The following is a 25,099-nucleotide window of genomic DNA, read 5'->3' as shown; positions in this document are numbered from 1 at the left end:
AATTAGTGTCCAAACCATGCCTAATCAGTCCCTTGGGCACATCTTATTACAGAACAAAGCAGAAGATGTCTTTGTCTGGGTATTATATTGGGAGTGCGCGATTCTGATCTGATTTGGGCTGGTGCAAGGCAGGAGGAGTAGAGCTGTTAGATGATAATTTCCAGGACATGTCTGGGGAGAGACCATGTCTTGCTCTCACAGTGATGACAGTTCTGGCTCATGCTGGCAGGGGAGAGCAGGAGAAGGGCTCTCAGTTTGTAAGCGGTGCAATATAGAGAGCTTGCAGTTTTTATTCTGGATTAGCTGTAAAAGATAAGATATAGATACAAAGGCAGTTTTGTGTAGACTGTTAGACACATGTTGTAGATCTTAAAGACTTCAATACACGGTAAATTTTACAATATGAGCACTGCAAAACACTTACATGTTGGTTTGGGGGGTAATCATGAGAAATAAATGGTCTGCTTCTAATAGATAATGTAAGAAATTTCTTAGCTAAAATCAGCCAGACATTCAAAGCTGACCAAATGTTACCATTAAATTCTAGATCCAAAAATAGACAGAATCTGAATGGGGACTGAAATCCTGCTCAGTAACTGTTGGTAAATCCCAGCAAACCACACTTCTGTGTTGAAAGGAAAACACAGGCATGCATCGGTTGGCTTTGGCAGAGCAGAAACAAGTTCGCTTTCTCAAATCTGCTGACATGTTTATCGGGATAATGTGAATGAATGCACTGCACTTGCCAATACAGCATGCAGTGGCAGCAGAAGATAGAAAATGATCTGAAAAGAGATGACAAACTGTTTGGCTGCACACATAGGGCTGTTACTTGCCCTTCCTGCACAATGAATTGCACTTCTGAGGAAGATGCGACCTAGCAGCAAAGCTGGCTGCTGACTGTGGCTCTGGGAAAAGAGCGGTAAGGGAAGTTTGGGGGAGATACTGGTCACCCAAGCCCTGCAGGACCCAGTGCACCCCTCTTGCTGTCCTCATGGCCCTGGACCTCTGTAGAAGCAGAGAGGGTCTTTGGCCTTAATGGGTATTTATTTTTTAAAAGCCTGAAAAATCTTTTCATCCCATTTGCTTTACTTCTTATGTAGAGTTTGGTCTCTGTATTGCCTGGGTGGAACACAGAACATGCAACAAAAGGGACAGGAGCTAATAATGAAAAATACCCCTTGCTTTCAGCTTTCTGCCTCTGTGTTTGCTGGAAAATAACAGATTTTCTTGGCAAATATCAAGAGAATATTTGTGACTGAGCTTGCTCTGATGGACATGAACCGTGCTGTGCCTCTTAGGCCTGTTGCACTTTCAGATGATTTCATCACTTTACAATTCAGCTCTTACGATAACATTTAACACACACTTGTTAAACCATTCAGTGCAAAGGCGGCATAAAGTCCAGCAAAGGGTAGCATTGTGCACAATCTGTTTTGAGATGGTCTCCCTCTAACAAAAAATGCAAGCAAACAATACAAAAGGCTGAGATGTTGTAACTTTTTAGGGTAAGGAGTAGAGATTTATTGACAGTGCTAATGCAATTTAGCAAATTGAGCAAAATTACATGTGGAACTATCTTTTGGTTCTCTTGCATTGTGTGGGTTTTACTTTGTCAGTTGTTTTAAAAAGCAACCAGCAATTTCTGGGAATGCTGAGTTTAAAAAAAAAAAGGGGGTGGAAGAAAAAACTTATCAAGCATTTCTATAGCTTGGTAAACATGATTAATCCAATTCAGCAAGACTGAACCAAAAAGAATTAATTGACCAGTTGATATTCAGAAACGTTTTTGTTTAAATACGGCTTAAAATGCCACAAAAATTGGATCTAGTCCTGGAACCCTGACACATGCAAAGTTCTTATTGTCTGTACATCTGGGTTGTGGTCAGATCTATTTTAACGTCTTTAAAAAAGACAAGTGCTAGTAGAAAAGCAGAGAGTCATCAGGGCTTTTGCAAGGTTTAAAGGAATGCAGAGCAAAAAACCAGTTTAAAATTAAGTGCCTGGACCAAAATATGTTCTTCACATCCCCTTTTACCTGCTCCTCTGCATAGTTATAGTTGCATAGCCTCTCACAGATCTGCTGCTAGCAGGGTGAAGGATGGGACTCGCCTTGGGTGTCTCTTAATCTGCCTTTAGGCAAAGGAGTTGAATGTGCAGTTCATCCATCAGTATAAGATACCAAGCAACCCTGAGGAGCAGCAGGCACAGGGACAGGTGGCTGCCGTGCTGTAAATGTGATGCGTCACCCAAATCTGCAGAAGTGGGGGATGGCAGATGAGCTACGTTCCTTGGCCCCACAGCCTACCCTCAGTGGTGCCCCCATCCTTCCCAGGCTCCAGGGGAGCCCCTCACCGCAGTGTGGCAACGCAGCAGCTTGGCCAAAGGGCCAGCCAGCACTCAGCAGCATATGTTCAGGTCTGAATTGTGGAAAATGCAAGGCTTACATAGCTGCGGGCAGAATCATTGGTCATTTTTGCACTACCCAAGATGTTCATCTGAGTTCGGGCAGGATGAAATTCATTGCTGCTGCAAAATGATGCAGCACCTCCAAGCAGGGCATCTCTCAACCCATCTGACTCTGACATACAGGTCACATTAACTCTATAGTTTGCTGAATATTCTTTGAAAACCTTTTAAAGATTTTCCTTCACCGCATCCAGAGTTACAGCTTACAGTTCCCAGCGGCTATCAGGAAGGAGAGGACAGACAGGCACAGACAATAGCAGCTGTTGGAAGGGAGACCTGTTATAATGGTACCTGCAGAGACTGATACGATGTGGAAAGGAGCCCATAAATTGTTGAACGGTTCTGCAACTTGATTTAATGTATGAAAAGGCTTGAAAAAAGGCTGAATATCCCCTATCTTGTCAGGACACTGGTATGTAATAAATAACCCCTATAAAAATGTTTACCTTCTTTATTCCCAGCAGTGAGAGCTTTTTGATGAAACACAGCATTTTCATGAAAACATTTCTGGTTCTCCTCAAGAGCTAGGGGGGGTTCACCTGAACAGCTGAAAATGTAACTGGTCCATCTTTGCCACCAAATCAAATTTAATTGATCAGTTTTAATATTTGAATGAAATCCAGAATTCACTTTCCTGGTTCTAACTGTCATCTGTGAGGATTTTACACGTAGATGATGGCCGTTTTCTAGCTGCTCCTAGAGACCCACATGAGGGCCTTCAAGGAAAAACACTGTTTTGTTGGCAGTTTTTTGCAAGTTATCAAGTAGTGTGGGTCTGGGATGCAATAACCTCCCATAGCCCTTCCGTCACCCAGCCGGCTGTCTCTGATGGAAACATCTTTGGGAATCATGAATGACTGTGAGTTGGTTTTTAGCAGCTCCAGGCTCTTTCTCAGCTCTACCTCCCTCCAGCTTTCTGTGGTGGTTGGAAGTTGCTGATATGCATGGCTGAGCAGAGCAGGACACCAGCAGCTGAGATAACAGAGGATCTGCCCCTGGCTGCAAGGTAGCCAAAGTCCTCAGCAGCCCAAATGAGCAGGAAATTACCCAGCTATAAATCAGCAACCAGGCACATACACCAAAGTTTTCTGGTTAGATGGAGCGAGTGCTGGACTGGAGACTTCTGCAAGGGTTTTCTGCCCATGGATCCAGGATGGAGTTGGGCTCTGTCAGCTCCAGCACATTAAAACCCTCTGTAGCAGTGGTCAGGCTGGTGGAGCATGGGCCAGACAAGTCCAGGGTGGGCAGCAGCCATGGGCGCTTTTATGCTATGAGCTTGATTCTGCCTTTGCCAGGACACTGCAAGCACCGTGCCGGAGCAGGGACTGCACTCTGCCCAAGATCAAGGAGCTGCTGCAGAGCAGCTAAAGAGGTCAAGGTCCTCACAGCATACATGGGGACGGATCAAGAGCAAAAGAGAAGCTGGGGAGCTAGTTAAAGGAGGTGAAGTGTGGCCAGCAGCTGTGTGCACTATGGTCTGTGTGCGCACCGTGGTCTCTGCAGAGTGTGTTTCTAACACAGACTGTGGCAGGACGGCTCAGAGAGAGGGAAAACTCTGTGCTGGCCCTGCCTAGGCTCTGCATGACTGCCTGGAGAAATCCTGCCTACCCCACCAGTATACCAGTTAGGCCTCAATTCATGACATTTTGAGTATTTTTTTCCTGGCTGGCCCTAGTAAGAGAGTATCTCAGCAGAGAACCAGCTTGTAATTTGAAACGGATATAAAAATGCACTTCTCTAAATACATATGATCTGTACCACCTAGCCTATTTTCAAGCAAAGACAACCACACATAGAAAGATGTGATCGGGGGTTCTAATTAGAAAATAAAACCTTACATTAAAGCTAGGTGCTGGGTGGAAATTGCTACATTTTCACATTCTGTTTGTGGCTACATTCTGTTATCATCCTGCTTTAAAAGTGCTGCAATTAGTGTCTATTTTAATGAACACTGCTGGAGCTGATATAAATACATCACCAGAATATCTTGTATGCAGTACGCAAAAGTCCCTTTTCCTTCCAGAAGTGCTGTGGTGTTCATTTGCATCATAGATTTGTGACCAGGCACATTTAACAGCACGAATCAAAGTGCTTCTAAATACGATGTTAGATCCATTGCACCCAATAGGCTCTTCATGCCCATCAGTAAATCCAGGACAGCTCCAGAATCAGACCAGGTGTAGCCGTACCTGGGGCTGTTGGTGTGTTTCTGGATTGCTGTAGAAACATAACAACCCAAAACGCTCCTTTTTTCCCCACTGGGATTGCTTAGCAGGGATTGCAGCCACGAGCTGCGGCAAGCAGGGTGCTGGTCATCCAAATTCCTGGGCAGTGCTGGGGACCCCCTGCCTGAGGAGAGCCTGGGAACAAGGTGTCTTTGGCACTTGCTAACACTCAGACGCACCCTCCAGCGTTTCACGGCTGTGGTGGGATGCAAAATGCCTCTGTCTCACCGGCTTCCTTCCCGCTGCCAGGGTTTCCTAGACTTGGAGGAGGTGATCAGGGAGCACAGATACACAACAGAGGTGAGCTTTGTGCCAGCAACTGGAGGGTCCCCCCTTGAGCAAAAGAGATCTTCGCAGTTCCTACAGGGCTTTGTCTCCTTTTCGCTTCCTCTTGCAGTCTCTCCATCTTCTCCAGTCCCTCTCAGCTGTTTGATGCCAAGGTCCATGCAGGGCACTTTCCTGATGGTCCTTTCCCTTTTCATCACTATCAGCAAGGGGAACAAACGTATGCTTTTTTCCCCTCATGTAGAGCTGGTGAACTCTTAAAAGGCTGGGTTTTTTTCTCCAGGAGACGAGATCCCTGAGGAATCTGCCTCCCCTGCATCATTCTTGTGTTGAGGTGGCATTAGTCCAATTTTTTGCAGTTGATAGCAGTTTCTCAGAAAAAGGAGCAAGTTCTGGACAATTTATAGGCTTATGCAAAAAAAAGTAAATCAGTCTTGTTCTAGTCTCTAGCTGTTTGGACTGTGTTCTCTTTTCATTGCACACAAGCAAATTCCATCACCACTAATATGCAAATAAAGATATTTGACCTCAGTCTTTCCTACGGGGAGAAAACCCTCAGCCATGCCACGTATCCTACAGCCAAGGCTTGTTGCATGTCAGACCATATTTTCTTCCCTAGCTTGAATCCACACTGACTAAGAAACCCACAGGCTCCTGCATACCCATAGTTATTAGAGAAGACCCAGACCTCTAAGGATGTTTCAGCTCAGTCCTTCCTCAGGTGAGGTTTTTCACAAGTTATTTTCCGTATCGCAGAAGTGTTAGAACTACAAAACTGTAGTGATGGAAACTGGGACTCAACTGGCAAGAGCTGTTTAGTCTGTCGTTAATATATGGCAGGCAGCTCGCAGACACTGAAACTGCACCTAGATTTCTGTCTTTACCCAGGCATTTTCTGCATACCAAAATTAACTGTGGTCAACAAAGAAACCTTGGATTGGTTGACAGTGAAATCCTTTAAGCAAATGCACAGTTGAATCATTGTGCCGGGTCTAGGGCAGGGGGAAAATCTGAATTCAGGATGTGTGCTCTCTGCAGGCCCAGAGGAGGTGTGAAACCCGGGAACTCCTACAGATACCTCCTTGGCAAGGCCGACTTAGTGTGGTACAAAAGTGGCTGGTATTAAATTTTGCTGTCTCAACTGGTAGTATTATGTGGTTGTGCTCCCTACCAGAGCTGTGCTCTGTGGTACGGCACAGGAGAGATATGAAGTTCCCTCATGGCAGCGGGAGCACTGTTCGGTGAGTGAAGCTCTCAGTGCTCTGCCAGAGCATCCATGGGGTGGGTTTTTACATGAAGCTATGAAAAATACAAAAATTGAAGGGCTGGCCATCTACACCAGTAGCCTTCCTCATATCTCATAGGTAAGACAACTTATTCAGCTATAGTGCATTTGAGAACGGGATGTTAGGACTGGGAATTTTCCATTTGTGGGCTTTGAGAAGGGCTATTAATAGGGCTGGGAGAACTGTGCTGAAAGAGGCAACTGCAAGTGCTCAGCAAAATGCCGGCTGGGAAGGGACCTGCCTATATACACTCCTGGGGGGACACAGAACAGCGAGGAGGGGAAAGCCATTTCAGCAGAGGATACGGCTGACTCAAGAACAGGCAGAGATGGCCACAAACTCATTTAGGCTGGAAAACTGAAGCTAGGAAGGGTCATCAGAGCAGGGGATGCTGGGTGCCCCCGGCAGAAGCGGAGGGAGACCATGCCTGCCCCAGGTCCTGTGGGTGCCTGTGGGTTACCAAACCCCTTAGCTCTGGCAGCCCCTTATTTCTCCAATGACAGTCACTGGGAGGACAAAATATGTGCAGAGCTTCACCTGTTCCTGGCATTGCTAGTAACACAGTAGCCTCCACGAGGTTTATGAACGCTCCCAGCAAGAATGACAGAAAGCTCTATTCCTGGAGCAGCTAGGGGAGACATTACCAGCTGCAAATAAAGTCACAGACAACTTAAAGCAGCCTTCCTCCCTCCTCGGTGCTTGGCTTCGCTTCCCACCCCAGCCTGGGTTCCCCTTGGGGGTCCTGCCAGTCACCACACTCCATCGTCACCCCACCTCGATTGCACCTCCTCAATTCATGGCCAGGCTCAGGGACATCCTTAGCCTCCAGGGATGGGTGGCCAGAGAGTGACAGTGCCATTGCTCATCTGAGGGCACAGGGTAGGAAGCCTGCACCCTGTCATCTTCCTCCTGGAGCCCGGCAAGAGGAGGGTTAATAGTTGCAGCTTGGTGTGATTTAGAGATGAACATTCTCTTCTCCAGTCTTGACCTATGGAAAGAGCAAATCTCATGTTTCTCAGGCATACGTGCTTCTGCAACAAGCTGGGGCTATTACTGCAGTCAACAAAGTGCTGCCACAATGGGGGACGCGGGGACAAAGGTCTCCAAACACTGGTGGTGGCACAGAGATTCCCATTCACAATGAGACATGACTGTGTATTAATTCTGGCCCAGCAGTGTGCTCTGAGCATTTCGGAGTCATGAGTCAAGCTCCAAACATAATGAGGTTGACTTAGAAACATGACATTAAAAAAAAAAATTAAGAAGTTCCTTGTTTTTTTGGCATCTGACACCCAAGCTTTTAAGTTACTCTTGGGTCACGGTCTTCTCCGCACAGCCACAGCATTGCAAATTGACTTTTTAATACAGGCAAGCCGAGATTTTCACCTCCTGACCTGCCTCCAGGAACCCGGGGTTTTAACTGCACCATTAAACATCACAGGACTTTCAGTAAAATCATGAGAGCTGGCAGCAGTCCTGACATAGCTAGGAAGGATCTGCTTTAGGACATGGCTTAATACTAAATCCTAAACCTCTGATCTTGAGTGAGTAAAGCCCAAATCTGATTTGTCTGTTCCTCTTGCCTCCACATTTTAGCACTTCCTGTTATGTTGCCTATAAAAGTGGTCAGAGTTGATCCAGATGAACAGTGGAAATAAGACTTCGGCAAATGAAACGTACAATGGGGAAAAATAACTATGTCTCTTGCAAATGGAAGTTAAAGGCCCATTAGTCGAACTCTGGAAGAGGCTATCCCTTTTCCAAGGTACAAAGTGGAGCCAAGTTTCTGCACCTAGCGCAGGGTGTGGGTTCCTGACAAAGCTAATGCTGGCTTGGAGCAGGGCTAGCCATGAAAGCGGGGCATCGTGCCCATTGCAAGGCCTCAACTGGAGGGGCTGGGATTGCCCGGTGCTGTCTGGGGGAATGCTGTTAGTTTTTCTGGTCCTCTAGGAAATTGTGGTAGATCCTTCAGGTTTGTAGCTCTTTCTTACATCCCTTTCTCACCTAGCACTGTGCTGGGGTAGCATGCTGGTTTGTTCAAAAATGACATGAGATTTCTGGAAATAAGGTAGTTGATAAAGTACCGTCCAACCTTCCACAGACTGTTTGCCCCCTCCAGGTTGTTTTGCTGTCTGGGGCCCAGTTTGGGGCACCCGTCACATTTCAGTCTAGGGGTTTGCGTGTCTTTTCTCAGCTTGTTATGACTCTCTTTTCTACTGGCTTACTGCCTGGCAAATGCTCTGCTTGTAGCTCAGTTTATCCCAGCCCCTGAGGGAACCGCAGTGCCCAAGATGCTGTTTGGATCTCAGGTTTCTGTTTAAATATTTTGCTTGTGGTTTCTGGCTGTTTGAATCCCCCCAAGGACCCCTAAAAACTAACAACTCCAGCTGCTGACAGCGGGCTCCACCTCCACTGATGCTTTCCCCTGCACCTTTGAGTCTGGGAAGCAAGTTCATGCCCTGCCTGACTCTGTTTTGCAGCCAGTCTGACAAATGCCAGCACAAGGACCCCCATGCAATGCCAGCCCCCGTGTGTGACGCCTTGGCTGCTGCTTTGTTACCAGGATAGATTTTACCAACGGGTCTGCCCCAAACCACACATTTTTATTCTTGAGGCCTCTACTGCTATCCTGCTCCTGGGACACCACTTTGGGACCCTGCCCTGTGCTAGCTTGGCAATATGCGTGCCCCAAACTACTGGGGAATAACCTGATGCACATCTCCTCCCAATCGTGCAACACTAAAATTGGCAAGAACTGACAAACGGGGAAATACACAGGGAAAGCTAGCCTTCTACCCCCTATCTGTTAAGCTCATTAAAGTTAGCTTTTAGCATCAAACTAGACATCCCATGAGCAGCTAAGAAAATACCGAATGTCAGCACTTAGTGCTTAGATGGGAAAGTCGGACCCCTGGGCACATCCTTTTGCAGCCAGCCTTTCCAGGTGCCCTCTCTACCACCGATACGTGGGCTGCGAGACTGCCTTCTGCAGAAAATGTTCCCTGGGAAGTTGTTTCATTAAACCAATATAAATGTGCCTTACCATTTCCTACTCCAAGTGGCTATTCTGGGTTAAAAAACAACTGGAATGTTAGGAATTATTAGGAGAGGAACAGAAAACAAAGCAGAGCCTCCCTATAAATCCATCTCAAATACCATGTCTGCTTCAGCTCTGCTGTCTCAGGCAGATGTAGCAAAGCTAGAAAAGGCACAAAGGTGACCAGAGTCCCTCTGGATCAGCTTCCAGGCAGTGGACAAGTACATACACAAAGGCTCCTCTCCTAGAAAGGAGGTGAGCAATGGAGAACACAGCACAGGTCTATAAATTGCAAAGGGCATAAAGGAATGAATACTCACTTGTAATACTGGCCTTTGGAGGCACAGACAAATAGACAGAAAGCAAACAGCAAAAAGCAATAGTGGAAGAAAACCCCACCAAATGCTGTTAAACACAATGATACAAGTGGCTAAAGAAAGAAATCATCAGTACGGTGGGTTCAGTGCAGTGGCCAACCGGGGCCACGTGCATGTGCTTGTGTCCCCCGTCCCCTGGGATGCACTATGGGGAGTCTCTTCTGACCCTGTACAGTTGCTCCTACGTTTTTAAACCTCTCAGACACCATCAGAGGTGTTATTCTGCAGATGGCTTTGGCTGGCCTGAAATAGAGTAAAAATGTTTTCCAAGTTGCATAGCTGCCTCTTCCTGGTGGCCCCAGCCTGAGAGCAGCCATCCCGGCGGGGGGCTCGGCCAACAGCCGGCTGCTGCCACCTTCCGGGTAGGGGACCGCCGGACCGCCTGTGCGGCACCGGACACCGCCGCAGAAACCATCAGAAATGGCCCAACTGGACAAACAAATCTCCCAGGCGATGGTTAAAGAAGCGTGCTGAACTGCGTCACACAAACACCCTCCCCAAAGAGCAGCCGGGCTCTGCGCAGCAGCTCACCCTACGCACGACAGCAGGGATAATTTTAGAGATAATTATTCTGTGGTTTTAGTACTGTGGCAGAAAGGGGTATTTTATGCCTGTTGGAGTGAACTGACTCTGTGCCTTCTCCCAATGTGTTTTTAGCACGATGGTTATGCTTTTTTGCTACTTATACATTCAGTGCCCTTCTGTGCAAAGCCTGTTTTGTCTCTTGCTGCATGCAAAGTCACCCAGCCCTGTGGGAGAATCAAGCTAGAAAAAAAGTGTCGTTTTTATCATTAAGCCCTCAATTTTAATTTAAGGAGTACTTAAAAAAATATATGGTGCAGATTGCTGAAAAACATCTATCTGGAGAATAGTATCAGGGCGTGCTCTGAACACCGAGGGGATGCTGCACACTCAGCTGTTCTTTCAAGACTGAACGGCTCCACCTCTTTGCAACCTGGTTTAAGAAGTGATCAGGTTTTCTTAGCAAGTCTACCATCTTTTGTCAATATTTATAGTGAAGGTGCAATTGAAATCAGGGATACTGCCATTTGTGACAGTGTTTCTTGTTCATCTTCCATGACATTCGGATTATTTGCATGAAGGGGTGATGTCTTCTCCCGAGTTCACTAACCTGGAAGTCAGTTTGCGTTCATTTCGCTTTGGACATACTCAGAGCCAGGTCTGCTCTGATACTTTTGCCGATAACTTCAAAGGCAAAAGAGATCACAGCAAAGACTTTACAAAATACCTATTGAAAACCTCCCACTGCTTTGGCTGTGCTTTGGAGCCAGTTTTGCAAGCAGCAAACTGCTTGCGTGGCCAGGCCAGTGCCCCACTGCCCACAGGTGGGCACCGTCGGGGACCACAGCCTCCCCCAAAATGCCGAGGCGGCAGCCCATGTGGCTGTGCGTACTGTGCCCCACCAAGAGGCTGAACTTGCCCCAAAAGCCTGTTGAAGGAAGGGAAATAACCAGAGGTGACATTTGACAAGTTAGTCTTTTATTCAGTGCGTTGGACTTGTACATCACCGCTCATCAACTAACAACATTTCACACATTCCTGTAAAACCAACGCCAAGTCCAGTCTCTTGTTAAAGACGCTCAGTGTAAAATGTAAAGCAGTCTATCAGATATTTACTTTAACAAGTATAGCTTAGAGCCCAGTAACAGGCTGTGTCCAGCGCATTCAGTGCTGGGTTACAGCAGTGGGTGGAGAATGGATCAGTGACTCACAGGCGGTGCAGGGCTTCGTTAACAAATGTCTAGATCCAGCTCATTAACATCTCAGCCAACGTTTATCGGACTGCTGTAGAGCGTAGCCTCCCTCCTGCAGCTGCTAGTTCGATTATGCTGATGCTTTGAGCATGGGTGGAGCTGCACCTACAAAATCCCTAATGCAGAACTACTGCAGCACTGGAAAACCTGATTTGGGCCAGGGCAGCCCGTCTGTGCTCCGCGCTGAGGACAGTCACTCCGGCGGCACAGCACAGCACGTCTCACCCTGTCCCTGCAACCGGGCCGGCAGCAGCAGTCAGAACAGCACGGCAAACCAAAGAGAAATGCAAGGTGCTCAGGCCTGACTATCGGGGCAGAGTGAGACATTTTCAGGATGGAGGGGTCTTACACTGCAAAACTCCGGGCAGGGATGCCTGCATGCACAACAAATCAGGCAATTAGGTGGATGCTGGGGAATGCGGGCAGCTGGAGCATCCCTGCTGGTGCCACTACTGGGGCATGTCCCTCAGCCCCGCACATGCTCTGCTCTCCGCTCTGTCTCCCACGCAGGCAGGTGCAATGCCCTCAACCCTGTCCCACTCATGGGACAATGCAGGGAAGGCTCCACAGGTATGGCTTGGAGCTGGTCCCCCCTCCCTCTCACAGGAGTCATCCCAGGCAGCACAGGGTGTCCTGGCAGGGGGACAAGGCTGGTGCCAGCCCCACAGCTCCCTAGCAGAGCGCTCCCAGCAAATCCATCTCTGCTCATCCCTCTCCACCACCCCACTCTTGTCCCACCTGCCCTGTGCTCTGGCCCCTACTCTCGTCCTGCCTTGTCCCTGCCCTCAATCACTTATTCATTCTGTGTGTAAGGAAGGAGACGGCACATTGCCAAATTAGCTATCTCAGAGAAAATCTATTGAGTTTTATTGAGCTGCCCGTTACAGGGCCTGGACTGTTATGGGCAGTCCCTGTGACGAGCATGTGGTGTTAAGGCATGGTGACCGTCCGTCCGGCGCTCCTGGCTGCTGTAAAGCGCCTCTTATTCCTCAGACCAGAGAACCTCTCATCCAGCGTCAGGCTGGTCTGCAGGGGAAAGGGAGAGCGAGTCAGTCCCATGTCTCGTGGCAAAGCACGGCCAAACTTGTAGCAGGGTATTGATTAGAGCCCAGCAGTCAGGACGGTGCTTCACAGCCAGTTAGTCAATTAAACCACTCAGCACACGGAGACAATGAGCTCGACAGACTGTGTGCGGCTGGAAAACCTCCAAGCAGCGCCCAGCCCCAAGACACCGGGCATCCTCGGCAAGAACAGGAGCAAGCAGATGGCATTTGAGCACAAGGCATCAAGTAAAACCAAACCGTCCAGACAAGAAACGCCGGCAATGAAGAAGGTGGAGCAGGATTTCTGACCTGCCCCAGGGCTCTTGGACCATACTTCAGTGTAAAACGTGGCACCAAGAAGGTCACCAAAGCAAAGAGAGAGCAAAGCCCAGAAGTGCTGTGTGTCTCTGAGGAGTGGGGAGCACCAACAGTGAAACAGTCCCCCCTGGCCAGGACCACTCACAAGGAGCATCTCCCCGCTCCAAGCAAGCACATAGACAGGCCAAGAGGGGCCAACAGAGTGGGGAAAATTGGGCTGAGTCTGTAGTTGCTGAACAGTCTTCTCAGGTACCTTCAGTTTTGTGAGCAACCTAGCCAACACAGCTACAGGACTTTCCTCCCGGGTTATGCTAGATAAACCCAACTGGCAGCCCCAAAAACCTGAGCGTGATGTTAACAGCTTAGTGGCAGGCCTGCTGCGGGGTACAAGGCGCCGCCTGTCCCGTCGACAATCCTCTACCTGGTTGGCCATCGCACGGAAGTTGAATCTCAGCAGCACTCCCTTGCCGCCCGCGGCGGGGGCCTCTGGCTTCGCAGGAATGGGCGCTTGGATCCGGGCCTGGGGAAAGCACAGATCTGCAGTCACTCAGGATGCTAAGGCAGCTCGCTTCCTATCATCTGCAAACCAGCAAGGAGTAAAGGAGACACCCATATGCCCCATATGTCCCACGGCATGTCTCACGGCAGCCTGGGTGAGTCTAAAGGGTGCCAGCAGAGCTGCCGTGCAGGCAGAGTTCCAGCACTGGGGACTGTGTCACGTCAAGGCTATCATGGGGTGCTCTCTGCGCCCAGGACATGCCAAGTGTCCTCACCCACCCTTCTTTCTGCCCCCAGCTGGGCGCCAGGGCCTGCAGCTGCACCGGCTCAGCCCAGGGGTGAATCTGCCCCCTTCCAGCCTCTACGCTCCTCTTACACAGCGAGCGTGCAGTGTCCCTTTGGGGCACGTGGTGTTTCCCCCGCAACACCCCACAGCAAGCACAACCAGCCTGCCACCTCCCACGTGCTGCAGGCACTTCCATTTCTCCTTACTCTGGATAACAAATGAGCCACACGGTAATTACCGTCTCCTTTCAGATATGCCGGGAAGGGAACGAGACATCATTTGCTAACCATTTTGGGTCTGAACCATTCACTGTGTATTCGTTATAGAAGAAGCAAAGCTGCAATAATGCTAAAGGGATTTGCAATGGCTTTTGTAGGGCTCCCATCCTAACAAATCACCTCATTTACTTACGCGCCACTCTGGCCCGCCTGGGGATTAGCCACAGAAACCGTCAGAACTGCTCCGGGGCTGGGTTTCACTTGCCACCTGCCGAGATAGCGAGATGTATCCAGCTTCGATTCGAGCGTGAAAGAGCACGTCGTGTTTGCAGCGTGCCTTTGTTCACCAATTACCTTCTCATCCTTGGTGGTTTCCCTTCTCCATTAGCATCCATCTGCTGTGAAATATATTTAAAAAAAAAAAGACTTAAAGAATTAGCTCTCAGAAACAATGATTCATTTTCCAGTATTCCATTTGGTGTATCTGAATAGCTCTTTCCTTGCATGTTGTCAAGAAATTTGCTAATCTTGGGTTTCCTGCTGGCACAGCGATCCATACGGGGTGGCTTTACTTTGCCCTGCTTGTGCTGCTGTATAAGCTGCAAGGCTTACTTTTATCACCTGCCCAGGTTTTCTTTTGCAGCTGCCAGAATATTAAGCTGCATTAAAAACCGCCTGACCTGCAAATACCTTCCTAGGAATATATTCATTGTTTAAGTCATCCATCTCTCCCAGTTACTTTTGGAAGCAAAGATACGACTGGGCAAAGGCTGGTAAAACTGACGTCTTGTCACCATCAGCAGGTTGCAGAAAAAATGTCTCGATACTGACCCCTCTCTGAAAGTTGGCTTTGGAGAACCGCTGCTGCATCCGCTTCTGCTGGAAGGCTGGTCCCCTGTTTATCAGGAAAGGCCTGCTGGTAAAGGAGGAGAGAGAAAAGGACACAGGTGATTATGATGCCAGGTCTCTCCTAAAGTTTAATGTTGCAATACCTAACTGAGTGTGGTATTAAAAAGCAGTATGAGAAGCAAAGGAGGCTGTGTGTTACCAAGTTCAGCCCAACAGGTTTTTCTGCCAGCAAAGGATTTCAGAGCAACTCATTTTTCTGCTCAAATGAAACAGCTTGTGTTTGTTCTGAACTCTACTCATTAAAATAAAATTAAAAATCATGGAAGAAAATTGTAGAAAAAAATCTGGTCAGAAGGGACCTCCAGAGGTCATTCAGTCCCTGCTCTACTCAGAGCAGAGAAAGACAGGATTGCAACAGAGCTTTCTTTCGATTTCGGAGAACACAAGGACCACAATGAGACAGGCACTGAGACTGTGCCCTGGCAGCCTGCCTTCGTCACAGCCCCTGGGGCGCAGCGTCTGCTCCTGCAGCCTCTCACTGGGACAGGCTCCCTCTCTCTGCCTGTCCCTTATGGCTGGAATCTGTATTTCCTGCCTTTATGAAAATACATGCTATTTCAACCTTCAAAAGTTTTCCCCAAAGTGACAGAGGAAAAGTTTAATAAAAATACAAAGGTCACATTTTCCGTGCTTTCTCAAATAAAATGACAGAGCTAATACCGGAATTATTAACTATCAGCATGAGGTTGTTTTATTTCCAGGTGCTTTCCTAACATACCCAGGGGTATTTTTCTCACATTGCATGAGCACACGGCTGTAGCCACTCCCAGCTGGCACAGACCGAGAGCAGAGCCCCAGGAGCTCCACAGGGAATCGCTGAAAACCAAAAAAGCCCAGAGCTACGAAAGATTTTACCTTCTCCCTGGGGCGTGGGTGCTGGCAGCAGCTGCTCTGAATCTCTTGGGGCCTGGGGGTGGCCGTCGCCGTCCCTCCGGCTGCCCGCTGCTGCTGTTTTTGGCGAAAGCATCGTTGTTCTTGTTGCCCTGAAACAGCAGCGAGAGCTCAGCAGTTGCCACCCGCGCCGCAGTGTTGGTGAACGAAGAGGGAGCGAGCGCAAGTAACAGCACACGACCATCCTTCCCTCCGCCAACTGCTGCTGCCTGAAAAGCCGGTGCGTTTATTTGGCATTTTCTTTGGCTCTGTCTAGGGGGAAATCCAGCCTGCTCCCAAGTGCAGGTGGTGATCCTGACACTGCAGCGGTTCCCTTGCTGCTCTCAGATGTGTTCAGTGCCACTTGCAGTTGCTTCAAAGGGGGCTCAGCCCCGCGCTGTGTGTGCTCTGCATTTCCCGTATTCTCATTCCTAACTGTTTTGCCTTTGCAACTTCTGCAGTCTTGCAACAGAACAACCCTGCTCTGCAAGTGCTTTTTTTTTCCTCCTTTGATATTTTCTTGATGGGAAACTGATTCCTCGCTAAATCTATTAAAACCTGGTTTTAATGGTCACTTCCATGGTCTTTTGTATCTACGGCAACAATATTTCTACTGAGCAGTTTTGCTGTAGTCTCAACATTTGGACTTGGTGTTCACTGTTGTCAACAATCAGTATGTGTGCCTCAGTTCCTGGGCATGAAACTGGAAGTACCACGAAGAATGTTTCATTCTAATGGTGCAGAAATAAAAAAAAAAAATTAGTCCATGGAGAGCAAATCTCGCACAAGCTAAGCATTACAGCTTTGCTCAGGTTTCTTTTCGGTCATTGACTCTTTCTTGTTTGGACACGTATGTTCTCCAGTCCAAGCCATGAAGCATGAAGCACATCAGAAGACCCCTCAGCAGTGTAGGTCCTCCCACAGTTACTTAGACAAACTGCCACAGACTCTACCCCATTTATTTCTGTGGGACAACCACCATCACTGTTACTACCCACTAACCGAGATGTGTTTCCACATTCTTCCCACTTGGTTTACTTCTGCAAAATGGAAGCTACCATAGAATTATGCCTCCTAGCAACTGCTTATTACTTTCTGTTAATACCCAGCCACACTCAATATCTGAGTCATCACAGTCTTTATTTTCAGGAATAACCAAATCCATGCACATGCATGCTCAGTTTAGGGCTCTCTTATTTATACCCCCAGGACACAGTCATTAAGCGTGCCATCATGTTGGCCACTTCAGTGGTTTTTTAAAAGCTTACTGAGCATACGTGACCTCCTAATTGAGTGGATTTCCATCAGTGCGGAAAAAAACAACCATCTCTCACAGAGGACTATCTACCCGCTTGATTTCCACCTTCTACACCAAGCCAGTTTAATATTAGCGATACTCAGAAGAAAGCTGTAAGAATTACTTTAACGGTGAACACGTACCTCCCTTACCATCTCTTTAGCCTTAAAAATAACTCAACCCCCAAATGAAAATATTTCAATCTTTTTTTTAAGTGTTTTTGAGCAGACACAAGACCTAAACATTTGAACTTGAAAAAGGGAAAGCCATGAATTAAAAAAATGCATTTTACACTGAAGCACGTGGGCAATCTGACCCATGGCTGTCACAGTACTGGGAATCAGTGTCTCTTGGGAGGATACCCCCTTGTTAGTGAAAAGCATGTCTCTGAACGAAAGCCACCTGAAGTCAACAACAGTCTGTCCTTTGACTTCACTGGACCTTGGAAAATGTTCTGGGTGGAGGACAAATAATGGTGAATCTTAACATACCTCCTCTAAATGATAATAGTAAGATGAGATGACATGGAATTTGTTTTTACGGAAATATTTTAAAATCTTTTAAGAACACATTTTTAAAAAATATTTTTTGTAAAACCCATGGGAACTGATTCAGTAAAATTATGCCAAGTCATAAGCCTATAAAACCAACTGGAAAATTGCTATTTTATATGCATATATGTCTGTACTCACCTATGCATACAAATGCTGTGCACAGGCATATAAAAGATGGTGCCTGTAAATTTTTTATGCAGATTGTTCTTTGGGGTGATCCAGGATCATAAAACCCAGCAAATTTCTACATGACATTTAGGAACAGCTGTACCTTCCTTGCCCCCCTACCTCTTGAGCCGACGCCTGGCGATTTAAAGGGCTCACTCCATTTAATGCAGCAGCTGCTCTTCTCCTGGGACCGGGCGCAGCATTTCTGAATTGTCTCCGATTGTATTGTTGTTGTCCAAACCCTCTTCTAAAACGGTTAGGTCCTATGAAAATAAACTCTTATTTTAGCATCCTTCAAAACTCAATTTATGATTACAGTTTTGCAAATAGATTACAAGGTTAACTTAATATGATATAGGAATATCTATATAAATAGTGATGCAAGAATCACATTAATTTATTCCAGAAAAGTAAATTAATTTTGCAGAGTATTAAATAATTTATCTTTCCAATGTCTCACTAACATTCTTATTATATGTAGGACTGACAAATACATTATTTGATTTGAAAGAATATAGAAGAGAAAAGCCTTCCACAATTCTGATTCCTAATAAAGGCAGGAACACTTCCATGAGGAAACCTGTCAATCTGTTGTCAGAGCTCACATTGCTATGAATTAACTGTGAAATGGAAAAAGCCTTTTGATACAGAGACGCAAACGACTTGAGCATCCGGAAGCCAACCCCACAGCAGACTGGAATAGCTCTGAATGCCCACATTACAGCACTTGATAAGTGAAGACTGGACCATAATTTTTTTTTTTTTTTTTTTAGATTGACATATCCTTACTTACTGCATATATTGAAGGGGGCACCTTCTGCTGCTGTTTTACATAACTACACAGTACATACACACCAACAGCCCATCTTACATTTAACGTTTTCCCCTAAGCCTGTTTATGATTTTGAAGTATGCTGAAGTGTCGAGCGAGAGGAAAGCACTCCGTCAGATGGAGGCACAGTGCATTAAAGCCTAACTACTCCACATTATAAACTTCTGTAGTCACAATGAAGTAGACATTTTCCGAGTCGCTATGCCAGTGAAATGTGCACGCATACTCAGAGGGGTGTATGAATCAGGCATAAAGCAATGCATGGCAGAGGGCAGCAAGAGTGCCGTTAAACCCCTGCACCGTATAGCAGAACCTCACTGATACAGGCCACAGAGCAGTTAGACGCATGTATTGATCCTATACCATCAATTCCTACATCACAGCAATTTATAATGACTTGGAGCAATTAGAAATGAAGTGTTCTGAGGCAGCGGTGACACTGCTGTCAGGGGCCATCACCGCAGTGATTAATGAAGGCTCCAGCCCCAGGGTGTAGCACCGGTCAGCACCAGCGTGGGCTGGTTACACTGGAATACAAGCAAAGATGATTTGACTCTAAACCAAAAGGGCACCAGGGCATGCCCATGGGAAGCACCTCCTGAACAGTACGTTGGGGTGATTCTCTCCCTACAGCCAGAGGTGCTGGTTGGGAACACTCACAAAAATGCAATGCTGTTCACAAGCTCTGTGGGGCCAGTTGTTATTTTCTTTGCAAACGATGCCCTCTCACCGCAGAAGCGCAGGTGTGTAAACGTTCCTCTCCCAACAAATACTTGAATTTTGGCAATCTGTGTCTCTTTGACCAGATGTGGTCTCCCTGTGTTTAATGGCCCTTTTTTACCTCCTGATTCTGTCCCCACAGTTTGTTTTTCCCTTTCTTATTCCCTTGAACAACCACCCTGGGCTTGCCCCTCTCTCCTGCCTGTTTGCCAGACCACTCTCCTGCAGGCCACCAAACCTTGCAACACAGCTCTCCTGCACCCTGGAGAGGGCATCTCCTCTGCAGCAAGACAGACTGAGCTCAGCTGCCTTTCCTGGGTATTGCATCGGTGCAATGGAAGGGACTGATGCAAAAGGCAGCCCTGACTAGAAAATCATGCCCCTGTCAGTCAGTTCATATTAGAGAGCCTCTGCTCAGCGGTGCACTCAGGCACGCCTCAGCCAGTATAAATAACTAACGACAGAGCCATCAGCCTCCAAGGGGTACCCCGTGTACACCAGCTGGGGACCAAGGCCTCGGTCTGTCATGTGTATCCTGAAGTGTGACACGTGGAAGGCTCCATCTCTGCAAAAAGTCTGGCAGATATTTATTAATGAAAGAACATTTGAATAAAACCCCACAGCATCAGCAGCTGGGGAAGACCCCCGCCTTGTGTGAGTGCATGCTCAGAGCCTGGTGCTGAGCACACCTGGGTTGGCCAAGAGGCACCTCTGCCCAGCAAGTCCAGTTTGGGGAGAAGCTCCAATGTCTGACAGAATCTTTTTCCATGGAGATTTGAAATTCAAATTTCTTGTCATTAAAAATCATCTTTCCCCCACTGGGGAGATGGTTTAAGCCATATTGCAGGAGGGATAACAGCACTTCGCTTGCACGAATTCTCTTGCTGGTTTAATCAGCGTAATACCCTTCTCCGTGCTCTGTCATTACAGTGCTGGGCTGTTCTGATCGTCATTTTGATAATGGTTATCACATCTCAGTCCACAAGGGACTGCATTTCAGCAGGGACCAAAGTGAAATGAGCCCCCGAAGAATTATGGGCTAAATTCCCAGTCGTGCTGAGCTTCCCAAAATTGCTACTGACATCAGCTCCACACAGCATGGCGAGTCCCTGCACTTAGCACGGCTGAATTCAGACTCAGTTAAAACCTATGAAATACTAAGACTAGCAGAAATAATTCTATAAATGAACAGAAAAGTTCTCCTTTCTAAGGAATAGCTAAAAAAAATATTTTGTTTGATTTATTTGACTCTGTATGCAGCAGTCGCTTGAGTGTGGAAGAATATCAAAGCCTGCCTTTTTGACAGAAAAATCAATTTCCAGAGGGCTATTATCATCATTCTGTTTTGAACCGGAACGATTCTCGGTAAGGCAATATGTGGCGGAGACCAGGAACATGAGAGTGGCAGGCAGATCGGAGACAAGCAGGATTGCTCCCAGCGATCCCACTGTCCTAAATGTGCCATTGGCACTTCAAGGGAAGACTGCAAAGACATTGCTGCAAAATGTCACTAAAATCTTCAATGAAGTGATTTAGCAATAATTAAAAAAAAAAAGCAAAATTTTTATAAAGATGGCATTTCATGCAGCAGATCTCTTTGGTTTTGTAGATAAAAGCTACTGGAACCAAACATAGTTTAGTGTGTGATCACACGGTATTATAAAAAACTCATCATAAAAATAGCACGGTTGGCAAAAGTGACAAATTAGCTCCAATAACTGAGCTATCAAAGACAGTTACTGAAGGGGTAATTTAAGTGTGTTCTGGGAAAAAGGGGATTAGGAAGAGGCATAATTAAAATATGCAAAGCCAAAAGGGAATAGAGAATAGATATTAAGTCACTTTGAATTAGTAACTCATGAGAGGGTGGAAGGGAGAGAAATGGATGAATTTATGCTCTGAAAGGGCCCTGATATTCCATTGTTGCAGAGAGAAAAGCTATTCAGAGCCCGAGTACTTTTTATACGCACACAGGAATTAGACAGAAGGATTTAAGAGCTGTATTTTGTTATACAAATGTGTTTTCCTGGTTGGCAGGCCTCCGCCGTCCCAAGGTGCTCACCTACCTTGCAAATTCCTCTGCATCCAGGTGCGGAAACGGGGCCGCCCGTACCCATACGCCGAATTCCTGTTCTTGATCTGCTGCCTTCGCCCGTCCCCCGCAGCGCTGGCATCTGTTTGCTCTTTCCTGTGGCGTTTTATGATGTCATCTAGATCGAAATGGCAAAGGGGAAACCCATTAAAACCTGCAGTCTCTACCAACAGCGATTCTCACTTTTGGTGCTTGCAGTTGTCTGCAGTAAAAATGGAGCTTGCGGTTCTGTGAGCTATGCTGGCTGGACAATAAAGCTTAGCTCAGAAAGTACAGGATCAATTTACTCGGCTCCTGCGGGCTGGAGATTAGAGTGCAGCAAATTATTTAAAAATGTGCTACCATCTGGCACGTATCCACCACGTGCAGGACAGAGATTTCAGAGCAATGTCCCACTGAGGGATCCGATCCTGCAGATTTCCCACAAGCATAAGGGAACATGTTTTTGCAGTGGCACCGGGAGCTCAGTGCTGGGCAGAGAACATTTTTGAAAAGGTCTGACTCGGGAGGCTGCGGGAGAGCTGGTTAAAAGGGGGGACAACGGGCAGAAGCACCCATGGGTGCACGCATGCTGTGATGGCTGCTCCAAGGGCTCCCCCTGCCATGTGTGGGACGCAGGCACTGCCCCGTGCAGAGGATGTGTCCCTGATATATAAATCACACAAACGCTGTTCAAGTGTCATGCAAACACAAGTGGGATGAATGTCCCCCTAGCCCCTAAATTCGTAAAGGGAAGAACTGAACCTTGGTGCAGCAAAGGCTGCGACGCGAGGGCTGCGGGCAAGGAATCTCATTTGTACAGGGCGACTGTCAAGAAAGGGGACATCATGGTCCCGCAAACACTTATGGTTCACCAGGTGGTTGTAGGATGGTTTCCTTTCAATTCCCATCTCCTGGAGTCAGCTACCTGCTGTCTTACCTCAGTGCTTTAAAAAAACAAAGCAAGTTTCTAGCCCTCAGTGGTATGAGATGAAGCTTGAAGCCATAAACCTCTATGGCTCAAAAACCAGTGAGCAAACAGATGTAACATGCGCAATGAGTATCAGCAGTACTTTGTATTTTAAGTTCCACAATCTTCAGGACCTGACTCCTGATTTTCTGACTATCTGGGGTAGATGCTCCTGCTTAATTACTCAATATAGCTAACCTAGAAACAGCAGGATAAGGATGTATCAACCACAGAGCAAGAACCTCTTAGCTTCTGCTGTTGTCTGGTGAAGCAGAGAGGGAGAATATCCCAAATACAAGAGGACTGCGCAGGAGATGCCTGCTCTCCCCTGAAAAACTTTGGTTCTCCCGTATAGACCTGTCTGCACCACACCAAGGGAACCAACTCTCAGACTTCATGTTGAACACATCGATTCAATTTCCATGCTTGCCCCACTGCCAGCAGCAGTAAGATATTTTGGGAACCCTGCACAACTCTCTGCAGACAGGAGGGAGGGCAACCAGCCAGCTCCTGCACTGCTGCAATACGAGCACTGGGACCAGGCACAGCTGCCTCTCACCTCTGAGTCCCCATCGCCGCCCCACCACAAAAGGGGTATAAAACAGCCTGAATGCAGCAAAACGGACCCAGGATGTCCTGCCAATGTCCCAGGACTCCCCTCACGCAAACTTCTCATTAGGCAGCTCTGAAAAGGTACTCTACTGAGCTCTTCCATGAACTATGAGATGTTTCTCGCTTTCTTTGCAAGACACCGTCCAAATGCAGTTCCCAAGGCGCAGAGCCTGTATGAAACAACATTTTTTTTTCCCTGTGATTTAGACACTTTTGGTTTAAAACTGTATTAGTAGCACTGAGAAGACGACACAAAATTTCTCCCAAGGACATTTTGCCACTGTGCTTCACCAGTTCGGACCCAGCCAAGCATCCCGGCTGCTTCCCTAGGCACTGCTGCTGTAACCAGCTGCACATCCCCTGAGCTGCACTGAATTGCTGTGTTTTATGACAGAGAGAGCACATGGGACACAAAGGAAGGTGATGATCCTCCTGCAGTATCCATAGTATACCTGACAGAGTTTTGAAAGCTCATGCCCATCCCAAACAAGTGTTTTTAACTCTTTAAAAGACAGCACTGGCAGTTGAGGTATCTGGATCATACACAAACTACTTTTAGACGCAGAGCTCTATCAAGAAACAGCTCAAAGCCCCTCAGTTCTCAATGAGTTGGTCTGAAATCAAGGGGATCTTCTTAATTCAAGCTGTTTGGATGAAGAGGAAAGACAAAGGCAAAGGGACATCTCCTCATTAATTCATATTTTCCAACAATTTCTTCTTTTAACCTCAAACCTTCCAGAAAATATTTAGCAAGTAACAAAGCCACATCTGTTAAGCTCCAAGCAGAATGTTTTAATTTTACTTTAACAAATTAGCGAGGAAAGAAGTGTCCAAATCAGGCCTTTTCCGAGGCAGTGGCTACTCCAGCTCCTTAATGAATCACTGGAGTGGAAGCATAGAAGTGCCATTAGCTTTCAATGGGTGATTACCACAAACAGCACACCATACCTCCAGCGCTTGTCACGTGTCATTTTCTATCAAGAAACTCCTGTGTCCAAATTAATACAAAGCCCAGGGAAAACAAACGAGAGCAGATGTAAGAATAGGTTGCGTGACAGCTTTTGTGATTTCTCTATCAAGTCTGCCAGGAAGAGAGCACGCTGGGAGAGGCTGGGCGATGTTCTTGGTATGAATGCAGTAATGTTCTCAGCTAAGTGTGCCTTTGGGACATGTGCTATTTGGGGCACAGACTGCTTTGAAGCATATCGACAGCATCCCTGCTTGCTCTGCAGGGAGGTGGATGCAGGCATCCAAGGGTAGGCTATCTACAGTGCAAGGAAGAGCTCGCTGGGAACAGAGAGGAAGTGAATGCTCAGGTGCCCGGTCTGCCACATTTCAGTGTCTTTTTTTGTTCGGATATGAGTTGTTACCCTGTCTTTTGCGCCCATAAATATGATGGGGTTAACAGAGCAATGTAATGGAGTACTACGTAAGGCTGGAAGGGATCTTGAGAGGTCATTTAAGGTACCCCTATGCCCTCAAGACAGAATTAGATCTATCAGGGCGGCTTTAGAGTAACTCCTGGAATTTCTTATGACTACTAACTCAAGTAAGGCCCAACATATCTGAAAGCACAGAAACAAGCACCTGATGGTAAAAGTAACAGTTCTTCACCAGGGCTCTTGTTTTCCAGTTCTCTCTTCTGCCCTGAGTAAGGTGTATTCTGGATTGAACATGGAGGTGAACCACAGGAGGTCTGATTGAGGGAAGCACTAAAGGAGAGCAAAGGCAAAGGGAGTATCGCATGCCAGCACACAGAAAAAGGCTGTGCAACACCATGGGAAAAAACTAAATGAAAAATTAGGGACCCACTATTGCCGTAAATCCTCACAGCACCATTAAAATAAGGGTGCATCGGGATCAGTTTGAGTTTGCAGTGGAAAATGTTCTGCTATTCCTGACAAGTGGCTCATTGCTGGGAAGAAATGACACAAGGTTTCACTTAGGAAGCTGACCCAATAATAAAAGGTGCTGGTGGACTTTCCTTCCACAGCAGAGATGTCAACATGATAATCCACCAAGATCTATCGTCCAAGCATCGGAATCCAGGCCTTTGGAGTTAATAAAAGGGCAGTTGTTTATGCACAGTTCACATATCCAGTGCCAGAGGAATGGCGAGCATCACGAGCAAGCTGCTATAAATAGCCTGCACACCCGAGGATATGTCTCATATCTTTATTTCAATAGAGGGCTCATTTACGTAAACCTCTCCCAACCCGCGGCGCTTGACACTCTCCCCTCTGAAGTTACCGGGTGCTGCCAGCAAAGCACAGAGATGG

General features: G+C 47.0%; 1 protein-coding gene across 1 annotated transcript in view; it reads right to left on the bottom strand.

The window, feature by feature from the left end:
* Positions 1-11,157: 11,157 nt before the first annotated feature.
* Positions 11,158-25,099, bottom strand: part of LOC103923411 (UAP56-interacting factor-like) — a 26,671-nt gene continuing 12,729 nt past the window's right edge. Inside the window, 9 exon segments of the mRNA XM_009331755.1 lie at positions 11,158-12,480; positions 13,237-13,283; positions 13,286-13,335; positions 14,011-14,085; positions 14,172-14,215; positions 14,649-14,733; positions 15,582-15,709; positions 17,736-17,878; positions 21,234-21,377. Coding sequence (XP_009330030.1) covers positions 12,385-12,480; positions 13,237-13,283; positions 13,286-13,335; positions 14,011-14,085; positions 14,172-14,215; positions 14,649-14,733; positions 15,582-15,709; positions 17,736-17,878; positions 21,234-21,377 — 812 coding nt within the window. The 3' untranslated portion in view covers positions 11,158-12,384.

Source organism: Pygoscelis adeliae, unplaced genomic scaffold (assembly GCF_000699105.1).
Source record: "Pygoscelis adeliae isolate BGI_AS28 unplaced genomic scaffold, ASM69910v1 Scaffold79, whole genome shotgun sequence".
NCBI classification, from domain to species: domain Eukaryota; kingdom Metazoa; phylum Chordata; class Aves; order Sphenisciformes; family Spheniscidae; genus Pygoscelis; species Pygoscelis adeliae.
Note: the sequence above shows the minus strand (reverse complement) of the source record. Positions and strands in the feature narration are given on the sequence as shown.